Source organism: Brienomyrus brachyistius, chromosome 14, assembly GCF_023856365.1.
Source record: "Brienomyrus brachyistius isolate T26 chromosome 14, BBRACH_0.4, whole genome shotgun sequence".
Classification (NCBI taxonomy): domain Eukaryota; kingdom Metazoa; phylum Chordata; class Actinopteri; order Osteoglossiformes; family Mormyridae; genus Brienomyrus; species Brienomyrus brachyistius.
Window position 1 is genome coordinate 6,557,784 of NC_064546.1, and position 16,149 is coordinate 6,573,932.

General features: G+C 41.4%; 1 protein-coding gene across 2 annotated transcripts in view; it reads right to left on the bottom strand.

Moving 5' to 3' along the window:
- Positions 1-16,149, bottom strand: part of LOC125707166 (ninein-like) — a 47,987-nt gene that overhangs the window by 23,268 nt on the left and 8,570 nt on the right. For both annotated transcript variants that reach the window (XM_048974123.1, XM_048974122.1), the window contains exons 4-9: positions 15,432-15,580; positions 8,576-8,621; positions 8,385-8,476; positions 7,368-7,535; positions 4,627-4,766; positions 70-210 (exon numbers count right to left, since the gene is read on the bottom strand). In XM_048974123.1, coding sequence (XP_048830080.1) covers positions 70-210; positions 4,627-4,766; positions 7,368-7,535; positions 8,385-8,476; positions 8,576-8,621; positions 15,432-15,580 — 736 coding nt within the window. The remainder of the gene's footprint in view (positions 1-69; positions 211-4,626; positions 4,767-7,367; positions 7,536-8,384; positions 8,477-8,575; positions 8,622-15,431; positions 15,581-16,149) is intronic.

The following is a 16,149-nucleotide window of genomic DNA, read 5'->3' on the forward strand; positions in this document are numbered from 1 at the left end:
AAACAGAAAATAAGGGGGTTAGATAGTGAGAGACAGAAACACTGAGTATAGTGGATGTTGCCATGTTACCTGATGTTGAGGTTGTAGTTGTGCTCAATGGCTGAAAGGTGTTCATCCACCTCTGTGGTCAGTTTGGTCGTCAATTTGCCTGCCTTCTCCAGGTCACCACGTAACTTTTTCTTCTCACTAAGTTCAACATCCAACTGCTCCCTGTAAAAAAAAAGCTTTGTCATCCATCCCATTCCTTACAAATGGTCATATGACATAAAATACTGTCCTCCCGAGGTCCAGCAATAATTTTTACTCCTCCATAAAAAACTATATCTTTTTGCACAAAATTGCCATAATACACTATTAAATCCTGTTGTTCCCAAAAGAGGACAGTGAGGGCTTGAAGATGACATCTCATGTATGTGGGTGTGTACTTGCCAACTTCTCTTCCTGCCAAATGAAATCAATATTAAAAAACTGAAAACTTTACCCTGAACCACAGCAGAAAATAGAAAAAAAACACACATTAAAATGTGCCACAAAATCTATACTGTACAACATTCATGCCAGTCCAAGAATACCATTACACTCAATTACCAATTAAGCATCATCTCAAAATGACAAAAAAAGGTTGGACACTGCATAAATGTCTCATAGGCATCTATATCATAACGGACACCCCCTAGCCCCTCCCATTTAACCCTTACTCTTCCCCTAACACCCAGGTTCTACAATTTCAAGAATGACTGGATGGATCAAGTGGGAACGTAAAAGCCAACAGATATGATTTTATCTGAATGCTCCAACACCTAGTGACATACAACTCTAAAACTACACCTATTCATTTATTGCAAAATTTGTTCAATCCTTTCCTACCAATTCAGTTGAAAACAGCCTTTCTCTGTGCATGTCTTAATGTCCATGCCATGAAATTACTTTCACTACAGGAACAAAAGTAATGGGACACCTGGCCATTACACCAACAGGAACTTTTTTGACACGCCATTCTAAATGCATAGGCATTCCAAAGCCCTCCATTCCATCCTTAACAGTTGTCACTCTTCTGTGAAGGTACAAGATTCCAAAGATTTTGGAGTGAGTCTGTGGGAATTTTTGCCCATTTATTCAAAAGAACATTTGTGAGGTCAGGCATTGGTGTTGGCCTGGCTTGCAATTTTAATCATCCCAAAGGTGTTCAATGGGGTTCAGGAATGGCCTACACAGAGCCCTGACAAGTTCTTCCTTACCAAACCCAACCATGTCTTTATAGACCTTGCTTTGTGCACTGGGGCACAGTCATGATGAAATAGAAAAGGGTCTTCCCCAAATTGTTCCAACTGTTGGAAGTATAGAATTGTCCAAATTGTCTTGGTATGATGAAGCATTATGAGTTCCCTGCACTGGAACAAAAGGGCCTAGCCCAATCCCTGAAAAAACAACCAAATCACATACTATGATCCCTCCTCTAGCAAACTTTATAGTTGGGACAATGCAGTCAGGCAGGTAACGTTCTCTTGTCATCTGCCAGACCCAGACTTGTCCATCAGACTGCCAGACAGAGAAGCATGATTGGTCACTACTCAGAACACATTTCTAATTATCCAGAATCCAGTGGTGACATGCTCCATCTGACGCTTGACATGGTACTTGGTGATGTGAGACTTGCAAGCAGCTGCTTGGCCATGGAGGCCCATTCCATGAAACTCCCAGCGCACAGTTTTTAATTTGGGGTTAATTCCAAAGTAAGTCTGGAACTCAGCATTTATTGAGTCAACAGACCGTTGGTGACTTTTATGCACTATGCAACTCTGCTCTGTCATTTTATGAGGTCTGCCACTTTGTGGCTGAGTTTCTCTTGTTGCTAAATGTTTTCTAAACACAGAGTGGTGGGCCCTGAGGCTAGGGATCTATACCTGCAATTGGAAGGTTGCTGGTTTTAACCCCATGAATGCTAGGAGTGATTCTAATCCTCTGGGCCCTTGAGCAAGGCCCTTAACCTGCAACTGTTTCATCCTGGGTATGACATTAACCTGCATCCAGCCCTGCAAGCAGATCCTCAAAATCCAGCAGATCCACCAATTTGGGAGTTGATAGCTGGACTGGCACTCCTGCCACGGAAAAAAACTTCACTATTGCACTCCAATTGAACTAGTGTGATACTGAGATATCACCTGCTCCATGGCTGCACTTGGGTTCTCATCCCTGTGGTGGTTTGTCGTGTGGCAGGTATGGCAACACGCTGTATCAGCCTGCGCTCCTTACCCTCTCCTCTAAACGTGTCCACTTTGCAATAATTCCACTTACAACTGACTGAGAAACATCTAGTAGGGAAGAAATTTCACAAACTGACTAATTGCAAATGTGGCACCGTATAACAGTAACACGCTTAAAATCACTAAGCTCTTCAAGATGGCCCATGCTATCGCAAACGTTGGTAAACCTGACTGCATGGCTGCTTGATTTTATACACCTGCGGCAATGGGTCTTAATGAAACACCTGATTAGATGGTGTGTCCCACTGCTTTTGTCCAAATAGTGCATATTCTAAATATTTATATTCTATTTATTACTTTCCCATGTATGCCATGAACATCATTTTCAATGACATAACAGTATTTACCGTAACAGCCACATAAATTGTATAACTAAAGTCACTTTCCAACCAAAGTTCAGGGATCCGGGGCCTCAACCCTGCATAAATTTCATCAGAAAAAAGGTGTATGCATGAAATGGAAAAAGAAAAAAAATCCATCCACACTATAATTAGGATTTATCATACCTGGTGTATGCCAAAAATGGTCAATGTAAATGAGCTGCTCGTTCATATAATACACAAATCAAGCCTTTCTGGTTTCAAAGTCCGACAATAGCGACTGTAAATAAACTGAAGATGAATACTTAACACTGGGAGGTAGAGGCACAACAAAATGTTACATTTGGGGGGCAAATGTATAGATGCACATTTTCAAATGATTTATTTATCACACATGTATGTTGTACAACTGATTGTAGTATTTCAGCAGTATTCTGCACTTTTGAATTAAATGTCAAACTGCATTTTGTTGTTGGAGTACTTGTCCTTTGTGCAATTATAATAAAAAAATATGTTGAATGGCAACATAAGGGCGGCATGGTGGTGCAGTGGTTAGCACTGTTGCCTCACACCTCTGGGACCCGGGTTCGAGTCTCCGCCTGGGTCACATGTGTGTGGAGTTTGCATGTTCTCCCCATGTCGTCGTGGGGTTTCCTCCGGGTACTCCGGTTTCCCCCCCACAGTCCAAAAACATGCTGAGGCTAATTGGAGTCACTAAAATTGCCCATAGGTGTGCATGTGTGAGTGACTGGTGTGTGAGTGTGCCCTGCGATGGGCTGGCCCCCTATCCTGGGTTGTTCCCTGCCTCGTGCCCATTGCTTCCGGGATAGGCTCCGGACCCCCCGCGACCCAATAGGATAAGCGGTTTGGAAAATGGATGGATGGATGGCAACATCTTGCTGCAGCAGTAAATTCAATCAGATCCACAAAATGCCCTAAAAAAGAAGGGTCAGATCTGAAGAAAGAAAGAGAGAAAGAAAGAACTAGCTTGCACACAGGGCCAGCATGACTGCAACTAGCAGAGGCAAACCCACATTTTCAGGATTAAACTTTGACTGGCATATAGCATCTATAATTGGGGATGCATTATTATGCAGTGTTGTGCCAGAACAGTTGGGAGAAAAAAAAAATCAAAATTTTCTGTCTACCATGCTGCCTGCGAAGCCCCTACTACTCGTGACGTCCTTCCGGCCTACCTGCCCTCCTGCCTACAACGTCTCTCATGCCTGCCCTCCTGCCTGTGATGTCTCTCCTGCCTGTGACATCTCTCCTGCCTGCCCTGCTGATGTACCTCCGCTCATCCTGCCATCAGAAGCAGCACCATCACCTGCCTGCCCTACACACTTCAACTTGCATCTTAAAATTTAGACTCTATAAATTACAAATTTGTCATTTTGTTTATCTAACTTCCTTTATCTAACTGCCCCCTAGAGGATGGACTCCCCCTTTGAGTCTGGTTCCTCACAAGGTTTCTTCCTACTAGGAAGTTTTTCCTTGTCACTGTCACCTCTGGCTTACTGACTGGGGGCTTTGGGCTGGGATAACGTAAAGCGCTTTGAGACAATGCAACGTTGTGAAAATGCGCTATACATATAAAACTGAATTGATTTGGAAACTGAACAGTGACTGAAACTGCTTTTTTTTTGGCTTGATGGCTTTTTCTTTCTCCATCGCCCAGGGAATACAATTACTTAACTATAGGGAGATTTCAGGAAAACTTATTTCATTGCCTACTCATCTAGAGGTTTAAAATGAAACAATATGATACAGGAGAACAAAACAATAGTGCTTAATGTAACAGACTGAACATCACGGAAAAGAGCAAACAAGAAAAGCAGGAACATGAGAAAAATGGCATAGATTTTATACTTGTAATACACTTTTTTTGTCCGAAATACACATTGGGGCTGAGTGAGTTAAAAGTTTTAATGATGCAATGAAATGTATAGAATTCCATGCATCCTTGTGCCCTGTGTTTTCTGGGACAGATTCCAGACTACAACACCGACACTTAAAACAAAGAAAACTTAAGCATGACTTACAGAAGATACTGTATCTCAGCTCTGAAGCTGGCCAGCACTGCCTGGTGAATGCCACTCTGTGTAACACGTAGCTCATTTTCAAGGGCTGTCGCAAGTTCACGGAGATTCACCTTATCATCCACTGAACTGAAACCCAGTGCCTACACAAACACATACATAATTTGACAGTAAACTTTAGTTCACATGGACAAGCTAACGTTGCTATTAATGCACATAAAAAGAAACTCATCTCTTAAAAACGATGGATGGATGGGGAAAACAATTAATGAAAAATAATGTCCAGTAGCTTATACACAGTATACATACAGAGGCACACAGACCTGACATTCACACACACATACATACTGCAACAATACAAAGGAAAACAACAGGAGGGCAGTGTGCTATACAGGCCTAAACACTTAAGTCCATCACACTCCTCCCCTTCCATGTGACGTTGAAGAGCTGTATGGCCCTAGGGACAAAGGACCGCACTGCCTCGATTGTCCAAGTGAGAGTACACCCTGTGTAGCACATAGAGGATGGCATCCTCCACTCCCACATTCTCCTGGTAAGTAAACTGTAGGGGGTCAAGCACATAGCGAACCTGGGGTCTTAGGAGGAGGTGGAGCAGCAGCCGCTCAAGGGTCTTCATTACATGTGAGGTGACGGCAATAGGCCTAAAGTCGTTGAGTTTATTGGGGTGTTGCTTCTTGGGAACCGGTACCAGGCATGATGTTTTCCATAGTGTAGTTACTCTCCCCAGATGCAGACTCAAGTTGAATATATGTTGGAGTGGCTCCCCCAGTTCCACAGCACAGGCCTTCAGCAATCTTGCAAAGATGCATTCTGGCCCAGCAGATTTCGGTTTCAGCCTCTTCAACTCTCTCCTACCTGGTCTACAGTAATAGTGGGGGGTGAGGGGACACTTGCAGAGTCTGGTAGCAGTGGTCGGGGGGGAGTTTGTAGTGGAATGTCACCGGTTGGCAAAAGAGGTGTGGGTTTGATGATTGTTCCATCAGCAGACACTGCTCAGCAGTTCACAGGAATGTCACAGGTTGGCAACGGAGGTGTGAGTTCGATGGCTGAGATGTCAGCAGACAATGCCCAGCAATCAGTGTCCAGTGGAATGTCCCAGGTTGTTGATGGGTTTCTCGTTGTACACCCAGCAGACAATGGTGGGGGATGTGTTGGGATGGTCGCTGCAGCAGTTACAATGGCAAGGCCATTAGCAGTAGTGGCAGAGTAATCAAAACGGTTATAGAAATTATTTAGTTGATTTGCTCTAGCCACATCACCCTCTGCCCAGGTGCTGTTTTTTCCCACATCATATGATCTGCTTCATTCCCTTCCATACCTCTTTCATGTTTTCTTCCAGTTTCCTGTAAGACTCCTTTGCCTCTTTCAGATGCTCTTTGAGCTCCTTCTGCACACACCTCAGTTCAGTTAAGTCACCATCCGTAAACGCCATCTTCTTCATATTAAAGAGGTTTTTGGCATCACTGGTAACCCAAGGTTTATTATTAGGGAAGCAGCACACAGTCTTTGTGGGAACTACAATGTCCATGCAGAAGTTCAGGTAGTTTGTTGTGCAATATGTGACCTTCTCTAGATCCTCTCCATTCTGTAGCGCACTCCAGTCAGTGGATTCAAACTCTCAAGGCCTCTTTTGCTTCTGGTGTCCACTTCCTGAAGGTGCGTGTAGCAACTGGTAGCCTCTGTACTTGTGGCTTGTACCTTGGCTGAAGATGAATGAGGTTATGATCCGACTTTCCCAGTGGGGGTAGGGGGGTGGAGCTGTATGCATCTCATACGTTTGCATACAATAGGTCTACAATAGGTCTATTGTCCTATTTTTCCTAGTCGGGCATTCAACAAACTGGTAAAAATTAGTGAGGGTAGAATCTAGTGTTACATGATTGAAGTCCCTAGAGATCGCAAAAAAAGTATCTGTGTGTTGAGTTTGGAGCCTTGCAATTGCAGAGTGAATGATGTCACACGCTGTGTCCGGAAGGGCTCGTGGCGGAACGTAAACACAGACAGCAATGGCGTGCAAGAACTCCCTCTGCATGTAGTACGTCCGGATACTAACCGCTAGTAACTCCACATGCTTACTGCATAGTCTCTTTAACTGTAACATGACCGGGATTACACCATCTGTTATTTATGTACAGCACCAGTCCACCTCCCTTCTTCTTGCCCGAAAGTTTGTTATCTCTGTCCAAGCGAACCATGCTGAATTCCGGTAGCTCTACATTAGCAGCGGAGATGCAGCTAGTTTGCCATGTCTCTGTCAGGCATATTAGACTGCATTCTTTGAAGAACTTCTGGTTCCTTACTAAGGCAGCCAGTTCGTCAGTCTTATTAGCAAGTGAGTTCACGTTCCCCATCACTATCGATGGAATTGAGGGCTTGTATCTCCACATCCTCTCCCATCGCCTCGCCCTCACCTTGACTCTACCTCGGCAGCCCCGAAAACACCACAATTCCTCTGGGATGTTTAAGTGAACGTCACCAGCATTCCTTCATAGTGCGACCAGCTGATTCCTTGTAAAAACAAGTGTCTTACTGCAAGAGCATTGCAATTCCAGTTCCATACCCACAGGACACTCCTCAGATTGCAACTCTTGTATTGCACAAAGTAAAAAAAAGTAAACAAAAAAAGACATAGAAAACACACAAAGACACGGAGCTAAAGGACATGCTGCCACTCACATCGGCGCCCAGGTAAAGGATCTTTTCAAATGAACAAATTAACTGACCTCTAGAATTTCAGTGCTATTTTCAATGCCAGCTTCCTGCCAAGCATCCAGGACACACTCCACCTGGGTGTACCCTGTTCCATCATCCAGACTGGAGAAGAGTTTCATGCCAGTTGTACTTCTCAGGGATGTTGGGGTGACTGTACTCTGACCAGTCCCATCAAATAGCTGATGAGCAATAAATAAAATCACTCAAGTGAGGATTTGGCATTCATTTTCCCCCAAATTTCCTTTAATCTAGAAAATTTATAGTACAAAAGTTTTTTTTTTTCCAAAATTATTGACACTCTTAAATAACAATTGAGGGTGGCATGGTGGTGTAGTGGTTAGTACTGTTGCTTCACACCTCTAGGACCTGGGTTTGAGTCGCCGCCTCGGTCACATATGTGTGGAGTTTGCATGTTCTCCCCATGTCGTCGTGGGGGTTTCTCTGGGTGCTCTGGTTTCCCCCAACAGCCCAAAGGCATACTGAGGCTACTTGGAGTAACTAAATTGCCCGTAGGGGGGCATGTGTGAGTGAATGGTGAATAAGTGTGCCCTGTGATAGGCTGGCCCCCCATCCTGGGTTGTTTCCTGCCTCGTGCCCATAGGCTCCGGACTCCCCGCAACCCAGAAGGTTAAGTGGTTAGGAAGATGGATGGATGGAAATAACAATTGGTGAAGCCTCCCACAGAGAGGATAACAGCACTGAGACTATTGCACTACTCCTCCATGCAGAATATTCCAATATCCATGATAGTGTTATGCATGCACTTATGTGCTACCCAATTCAAATCAGACCATAAGTTTTTAATGGGATTTAAATCCCAAGAGAGATTCCCATTGTCAAACACCAATTTTGTGTTGCTGCAACTATTTCAGTATTCATATTGATGTCCGTTTAGGGATTTAATGTTTCTACAGCCTAGTCTAATCGTTAATTTTAAAACTTGATAACCTCAATACTACCATACTGTGCAGTTCTAAAACATCTCCAGACCCATCTGTTGCACAGCCATCCCACAAGTCATTACACACCTCATTCAGGAGCTCTTCCAGTCTGCCTGTAAAGGGAAGTGCTGCCCGCTGCACGATGTTGGGTCTATCAGGATTCCACAACTGTAGCTGACCTACAAAAAGATGCACTGCAGGAGGCTTTCTGGAGTATAGTCATTCAAGTTCATCTGCATTCCCATATCAACAGTAAATTGCTTTAGAAAGAAACATACCTTGTGCTTCATATTCCTCTATAGTGCTTGTACGTGTGTCCCAGCACTTTGGAAAAGCAAACATTGATTAAATATCAATTTCATATATATCAGATTATTAGGTCCAGAAATATTTGGACTTTGATAAACTTGAGAGTATTAATGCTCAAATTTGGTGAATGGTTTAGGAATTACAGCACCTTCAATCATATACATATACACATACCTCGTACACACACATATATATACAGTGAGGGAAATAATTATTTGACCCTCTGCTGAATTCTTAAGTTGACCCATTAACAAAGAAATGAGAAGTCTGTAATTTCACTGGTATGTTTATTTAAACAGCAAAAGACAGAAAGAGATTAGGTCAAGTACATGAGCACTAACATAACACAAGTAGTACTTAAGTATTAACAGATACCAAGCCGTCATTGTCATTTAGTGGCATTACTTTGTTAAATAGTATTCTTGTGTCACTAACCTGTCTACATCTTCAACCTAATCACTATGGGAAATACCAAAGAGACGTCTAAGGACACCAGAGAAAAAACTGTTGGTGGAATCGCCTACATTACCATCAGCAAGCAACCTGGTGAGAAAGTGACAACTGTTGGTGGAATTATTCGTAAATGGAAGAAAGACAAAATAACTGTCAATCTCTCTCGGTCTGGGCCCCCAAGGAAGATTTTATCTCATGCAGCATCACTGATCTTAAGAATAGTGAGGGCTACCCCCGATATACATGGGAGGAGTTCGTTAATGACCCCAAAGCAGCAGGGACCTCAGTCACCAAGAAAATCATCAGTAACACATCCTGTCATTATGGTTTGAAATCCTGCAGTGCTCGCAAAGTACCCCTGCTCAAGAGGGCCCGTGTTCAGGCCTGTCTGAAGTATATCAGTGGACACCTGAATAATTCCAATGGGCCTTCAAAGAATGTCATGTGGTCAGATGAGAACAAAATCGAACTGTTTGGTATCAACTCTACTCGCCGTGTTTAGAGGAAAAAGAATGCTGATTATAACCCCAGGAACACCATCCCTACTGTCAAACACGGAGGTGGAAGCATTATGCTTTGGGGATGTTTTCCTGCCAAGGGTACAGGACGGCTGCCATGCATTGAAGGAAAGATGGACGTTGCCATGTACCGTAAAATCTTGGATGAGAACCTCCTCCCTTCATCCACCCCTTCAGTGGGTGGGTCTTCCAGTAAGACAACGACCCTAGGCATACAGCTTAGGCAACAAAGGAGTCATTCAAGAAGAAGCACATCAAGGTCATTGGGTGCCCTAGTCAGTCTCCGGACTTTAATCCCACAGAAAACCTATGGAGGGAACTCCATAGTGACAGCCTAAAAACCTTAAAGATTTGAAGGAGGTCTGCAAAGAGGAGTGGATGAAAATTCCTGATGATCTGCATGCAATTCTAGTACTAAAGTATGTGTTCTAAGGGATCAAATACTTATTTGCCTAGATAAATGACAAATTGGTTTGTAACTGTTACATAATGATTTTTTTTCTTGCTTGTTTTGTTAATAATCTACCTTTTGCTGTTTAAATAAACATACCAGTAAAATTACAGACTTCTCATTTCTGAATTAATGGGTCAACTTAAGAATTCAGCAGGGGATCAGATAATTATTATTATTATTATATATATATATATAGCCCCCTCCTTTTCAAGAGACCAAAAGAAATTGGACAAACAACCTGTTACATGGTGAGGTTTGGTCTGTTCCCACATTATTTCATTAGCAGTTAAGCAGGTAAAAGGTCTGGAATTGATTGAAAGGGTGGAATGTGTTAAAGTACAGGAACACATCATTAGGCAGAGAAAACTAAAACTCATCAGTGACATAGCAGAAGTGGTGAGCTAAGCAACACAAAGGCCTGTTGTTAACATGCGTCCTGAGTGATCCGATCACAAGTGGACAGCGGTAAATAAGTCTGTTCACACCTTCCATTAACATGCGTCTCCACATGCATCTCAACTGCCCACTTATCGGATCTCAGTTTACCACAACTTATTTAAATTAGCATGTAAATCATTTCTGTATGCAGAATTTGCCAAACAGCAAGAAAGGGAGAAGAAATCAAGTTACTGGTGCATTCCATGGTAAACAAACCACCTAAGATGTTTGTAATGAGTGGCATACTACTCAAAATGAAATAAATATCTAGGCTGCTCAAAAAAAGGAACACTTTTTAATCAGAGTACAACATCAAGTCAGTTAAACTTCTGGAATATTGATCTGGTCAGTTAAGTAGCAGAGGGGGTTGTTTATCAGTTTTGGCTGCTTTGGTGTTTGAAATTAACAACAGGTGCACTAGAGGGATAAAAATGAGACAACCCCCAAAACAGGAATGGTTTAACAGGTGTAGGTTACTAACATTTTCCCCTTCTCATTTTTTCTGACTGTTTTTTCGCTAGTTTTGCATTTGGTTACAATCAGTGTCACTATTGGTAGCATTAGGCGATACCTGGACCCTATAGAGGTTGCACATGTAGTCCAACTCCTCCAGGATGGCACATCAATACTTGACATTGGAAAAAGGTTTGCTGTATCTCCCAGCACAGTCTCAAGGGCACAGAGGAGATTCCAGGATATAGGCCGTTACTCTAGGAGAGCTGCACAGGGCCATAGAAGGTCCTTAACCTATCAGCAGGACCGATGTCTTCTGTTTTGTGCACAGAGGAACAGAATGAGTACTTCCAGAGCCCTACAAAACTACCTCCAGCAGGCCACTGACGTGAATGTCTCGGACCAAACAATCAGAAACAGACACCATGAGGGTGGCCTGAGGGCCCAACATCCTCTAGTGGGCCCTGTGTTCACTGCCCGGCATTTGCCATAGAATACCAGAATTGGCAGGTCCGCCACTGGCGCCCTATACTTTTCACACATGATAATGGTTCACCCTGAGCATATGTGACATACGTGAAAGTGCCTGGAGAAGTCGCGGATAATGTTAAGCTGCCTGTATCATTATTCAGCATGACTGTTTTGGTGGTGGGTCAGAGATGGTCTGCAGAGGCATATCCATGGAGGGACGCACAGACCTCTACAGGATAGACAACAGCACCTTGTCTGATATTAGGTATCGGGATGAAATCCTTTGACCCATCCTTTGCAGTTAGTCCTGGGTTCCTCCTGGTGCACAACAACAGCTAGCCTCATATGGCACTAGTTCACAGGCAGTTCCTGGTGGATAAAGGAATCGATACCATTGATTGGCCCCCACAGTCACCTGACCTAAATCGAATAGAACACCCCTGGGACATTATGTTTTGGTCCATCCGACACTGCCAGGTAGCATCCAAGACTGTCCAGGAGCTCAGTGATGCCCTGGTCCAGATCTGGGAGGAGATACCCCAGAACACCATCCGTCATCTAATTTGCATCAGGCATGCATATAAGCACGTAGGGGCCATACAAACAACTGAGTACGATTTTGAGTTGCTGCAATGAAATTTCGTCAAAATTGACTACCCTGCCGTATCATTATTCTCACTTAGATTTTCCGAATGTCTTCGAATTCAGCCCTCTGTAGGTTGATAATTTTCATTTCCATCAAACAATGTGGCATCCTTTTGTTCCTAACACACTACCCAGTCCACAACAGTATAGATATCCAGCATGATTTTTCCCCCCATTGAGATCTGATGTGTTTTCGGTGTTCCTTTAATTTTTTTGAGCAGTATATAAACAAATGAATAAATAAATATTTCAGTAACACTGGTAAACAAAGATTTTGTCCCATAGCCACTGTGGGGTGTGTCATATGTATTTTTATTTTTGCATGCTGATTCTCGGAATATCACTTTTTTTTTAAATTATGCCCTTTTCAACTTTCCCACGCCTACGTGTTTAATGCTACAATTTTACAGAAAATGCTGATTGGCCAAAGTGAAGCAAGATTCTATGTTTACTTTCCGGGGACCAAAAATTATTATTATTATATTTAATTAATCATAGTCCATCAATCAATGAATATATTATAATTATAATTATTATAGTTGCAGCTGAGTCAGTGTCTGAGTTATCTTAGGGATGGCTTACTCTATGCTTGAGTCATCAAATTTTAGTCAGTTGCAGTCATCGTTTTTAGCACTCAAAACTTCAAAACATTGATCAGTATTCATGTTGTATGGTAATGGATCTATAGCAGTTTGCAGTGTTATGAATACCAAGTTTCGCAGGATGCCATGGTAGTCTTCATTGTGCCCTGCACAGATTTAAGGTTCCCCGTTGCCAGATGAAGAAAAACAACCCCAAAACAAAACCATGTTCCCCCTCCATGTTCCACAGTATGTATGGTCTTCTTTTCTTTTAAAGCTTAATTTTTCCTTCTGTAAAAATACAGCCAATATGACTGGCCAAAAAGCTCCAGTTTTGTCTCCGAAGGACATTCTCCCTGAAATTTTGGGGCTTGTTAACATGCAATTTGGCGAGTTCCACTCTGGCTTTTTTATGTTTTTCTGTAAACAATGGAGACCACCTGGATCTTCTACCATGGAGCCCATTATTGTTCAAAATGTGACGGATGGTGCAATCAGAAAGTGATGTACCTTGACCTTGAAGCTCAGCTTGAACGCTTTGGATTGGTTCTTTGGCTCTTTTTCTACCAACCACACCTTCATTCTAATCTACCTGGGGTTGAATTTCCCCTTGCGTCCACATGAAGCATTGTTTCAATGAGCTGTAAGGCTACCAACAAATTTGTCCACATCTGTATATTTCGCAATAAAGTTCTACTTTTCACATCGTAGGCATGCATTTTTATACCATGTCAACGCAATACAAATGTATGTATTAAAAAGGTCTTTCAGTACTTAGGTTAATACTTTTCTATTCAAGGACAAAAAGGTTCAGTCTGTAATGCATTATGTTGGTTGCCATATGATAATATTTTGGCTTTAAATCATAACCAATGAAGCTTAAAATTTGTTAAAATTTCAAGAAAGAGATTCATTGTTTTGTCTGATATGCTGAACTATATGTCTGTAAAGTAATAGCAATATAAGTAAAAGAAGTGAAGTAGTCAGGGCTGGAGTGGGACTGAATTTCTGAGTTCAAGCCCCCGATATAAAAATATAAAACTATATGAACAATTATACTATTATTATATGTTTCTTTTAACATATCCATTATCCAACCTATTAAACGTACACTTACCTTCACACTTTAATTTTGCATTCACGTAATTTTTAACAGCAAGATTCACCAATATTAATAAAGTGTGGTGGAGCTGTGGCATAAATAAAGAAGCTTCATCAAAGTGCACATTAAATATGTCTTTTTCAAAACATCTTCAATAAATCATTTCTTACACAATATATTTTTGCCAAATTTGCGTGGAATATTAATGATGTACACTTTGACAAAGTTTGCATGCGAATGGGTCACGACAGTCTGATATTAAACCCAGTAGATTCAAACTAATTTTTTGTTGTTGTAAGGAAAAAGATACCCTGCTGTTCACAATGCAGTTTACTACACAATGCTCCACTCTGCACTGACAGACGTTCTAACATAAATTATATGTAAAATACCGCGTTTAATAAGTATGTACATACTTATACCCACACCAGGACGTAAGCTGAGTAAGCGGTCTTTCAATGCAACCCGGGACTCATTCACATTCACACTGCTATATGAATGTGGCCATATGTGTCCCAGACCACCTCCAAATGTGGTTTGAGCAATCAGATCTCGATGCGTTTTCAATGCGTTCACACCTGTACTTAGCACTGTCCACTTGTGACTGGATTACCTAGGACACATGTTAATACCAAGTGTGAACAGGGTCAAAAGGTCTGGACAATCGCAGAAGCTAACTGTGGAAGATGATTGCAGAATTCTTTCCTTGCTGAAGAAAAACCCCTGATTCTCAATGAGGTAGGCATGAGATTAGAAAGCCAGATCATATTTCATGAGAAAACCACTAAATAGGCCTGCCATGATCTGGAACAATGTTATTTATACAGATCTTGAAGCTAAGAGTAACCTGTTGCACAATGATGGTAAGAGATGAGAAGAGAATGAATAAGGGAAACAGCAGCTCATGATCTGAAGTATACCACATCATCTGTGCATGGTGGAGGCAATATTATAGCACGGGCATGTATGAGTAGTAGAGGACCTGGGTTACTAGTGATGATATGACTGCGGACAGAAGCAGCTGACATATATTCTAAAGTGTACGTGTGTGTGTGTATAATTTATATATATATATATATATATATATATATATAAATAAACTTATTAAGTTTTAAAATAAAACTTTATTTTATTTAGTTTGTCCAATTACTTTTGAGCTCTTTACAACAGGGCAACCATGTATAAAAATACCTGTAATTTCAAAACGGTTTATAAATCACATCTTGACTGCTTAATTACAAATTAATAAAAATGTCACCACTCAAACATGACTCATAGATCATTGAGATTAAAAGAATTATAGAATGCATCAAATTATAGAATGCATCAAATTGTCCATCAAGGATCTTGTAACCCAGAGTATTGCGTCCAGATATTTCACCGTACTCCCATATATAAATTATTTATAAAAGTGAAATATATGTATGCATTTGTACATTGTATATAAGAAGATTATGCGCCCAAAAATTTATTATAACTGATTATGATATCAAACTAATGCAGTTGATTCATCATCTTAATTCTCAATTCATCATAATGCATCAATATATCTTCACACTCCTAGCGATTGCGGTGAGGTGTTCTCCAATTCCCATGAGGAACTTTGGGAAAATGCCTCGTTGTCAGACGGCCTGTCCAGCCATAGTGATATGACCAGTGATGCTCTTACAAAAGAAACGTAAGCAGGGAGATGTAAAAATGTGGCCATACTTGATACTTCCTGGACACATTATTATGCACAGCGTTCCTGGGGTCTTGTGGTGGTCGTGCAGCCCCAGCCTCAGAGAATGCAGTGATGGAATCAGCCAACTCTGGAGTCAGCCAGTGGCTAAAACAGTTTCCTTCATTTACAAAAGAATCTGAGAAAGAATTCCCCATAATTCAACCAAGCATTGTAGCATCAGGTCACAAAAGCAAAGTTTCAATTTCACAATTTATATGCTAAAGTTTTGGTAAAAACCTTCAACACACATCCTGAGAAGTGCACTACCCTCAAGCCTTATATTTTCCAGGCATTTAACAGCCAATTGGATTATTTAAAAACACAGGAAAACAACTTTCTAAAAGAATTTTAACAGCAGAAAATATGTTAGTATGAATGCATTGTTTCACCTTAATATTTTAGCTCTCATTCATAATGAGACAAGCTAAAGACAGCAATCCTAGCTATTACCAACAGTTTCTCTTGGGCAGCAACATCAAGGCTATTAAAGAATTATTATAATTAATAAACTTATATGTTACAACCTGGCTGCCACATCTATAAATCCAAATGAATGTTTAAGAAGTGATAGATGGTTAGCTTTCAAAAATCATCAAAAGCCATCAAAAGTAACATTCAGACATCCCTTTCTATAACACACTAAGCTGGAGAAGCTAAAGTACCAAATGAGGCAAGAGAAAGTTAATGACACATGTGATGACAGTA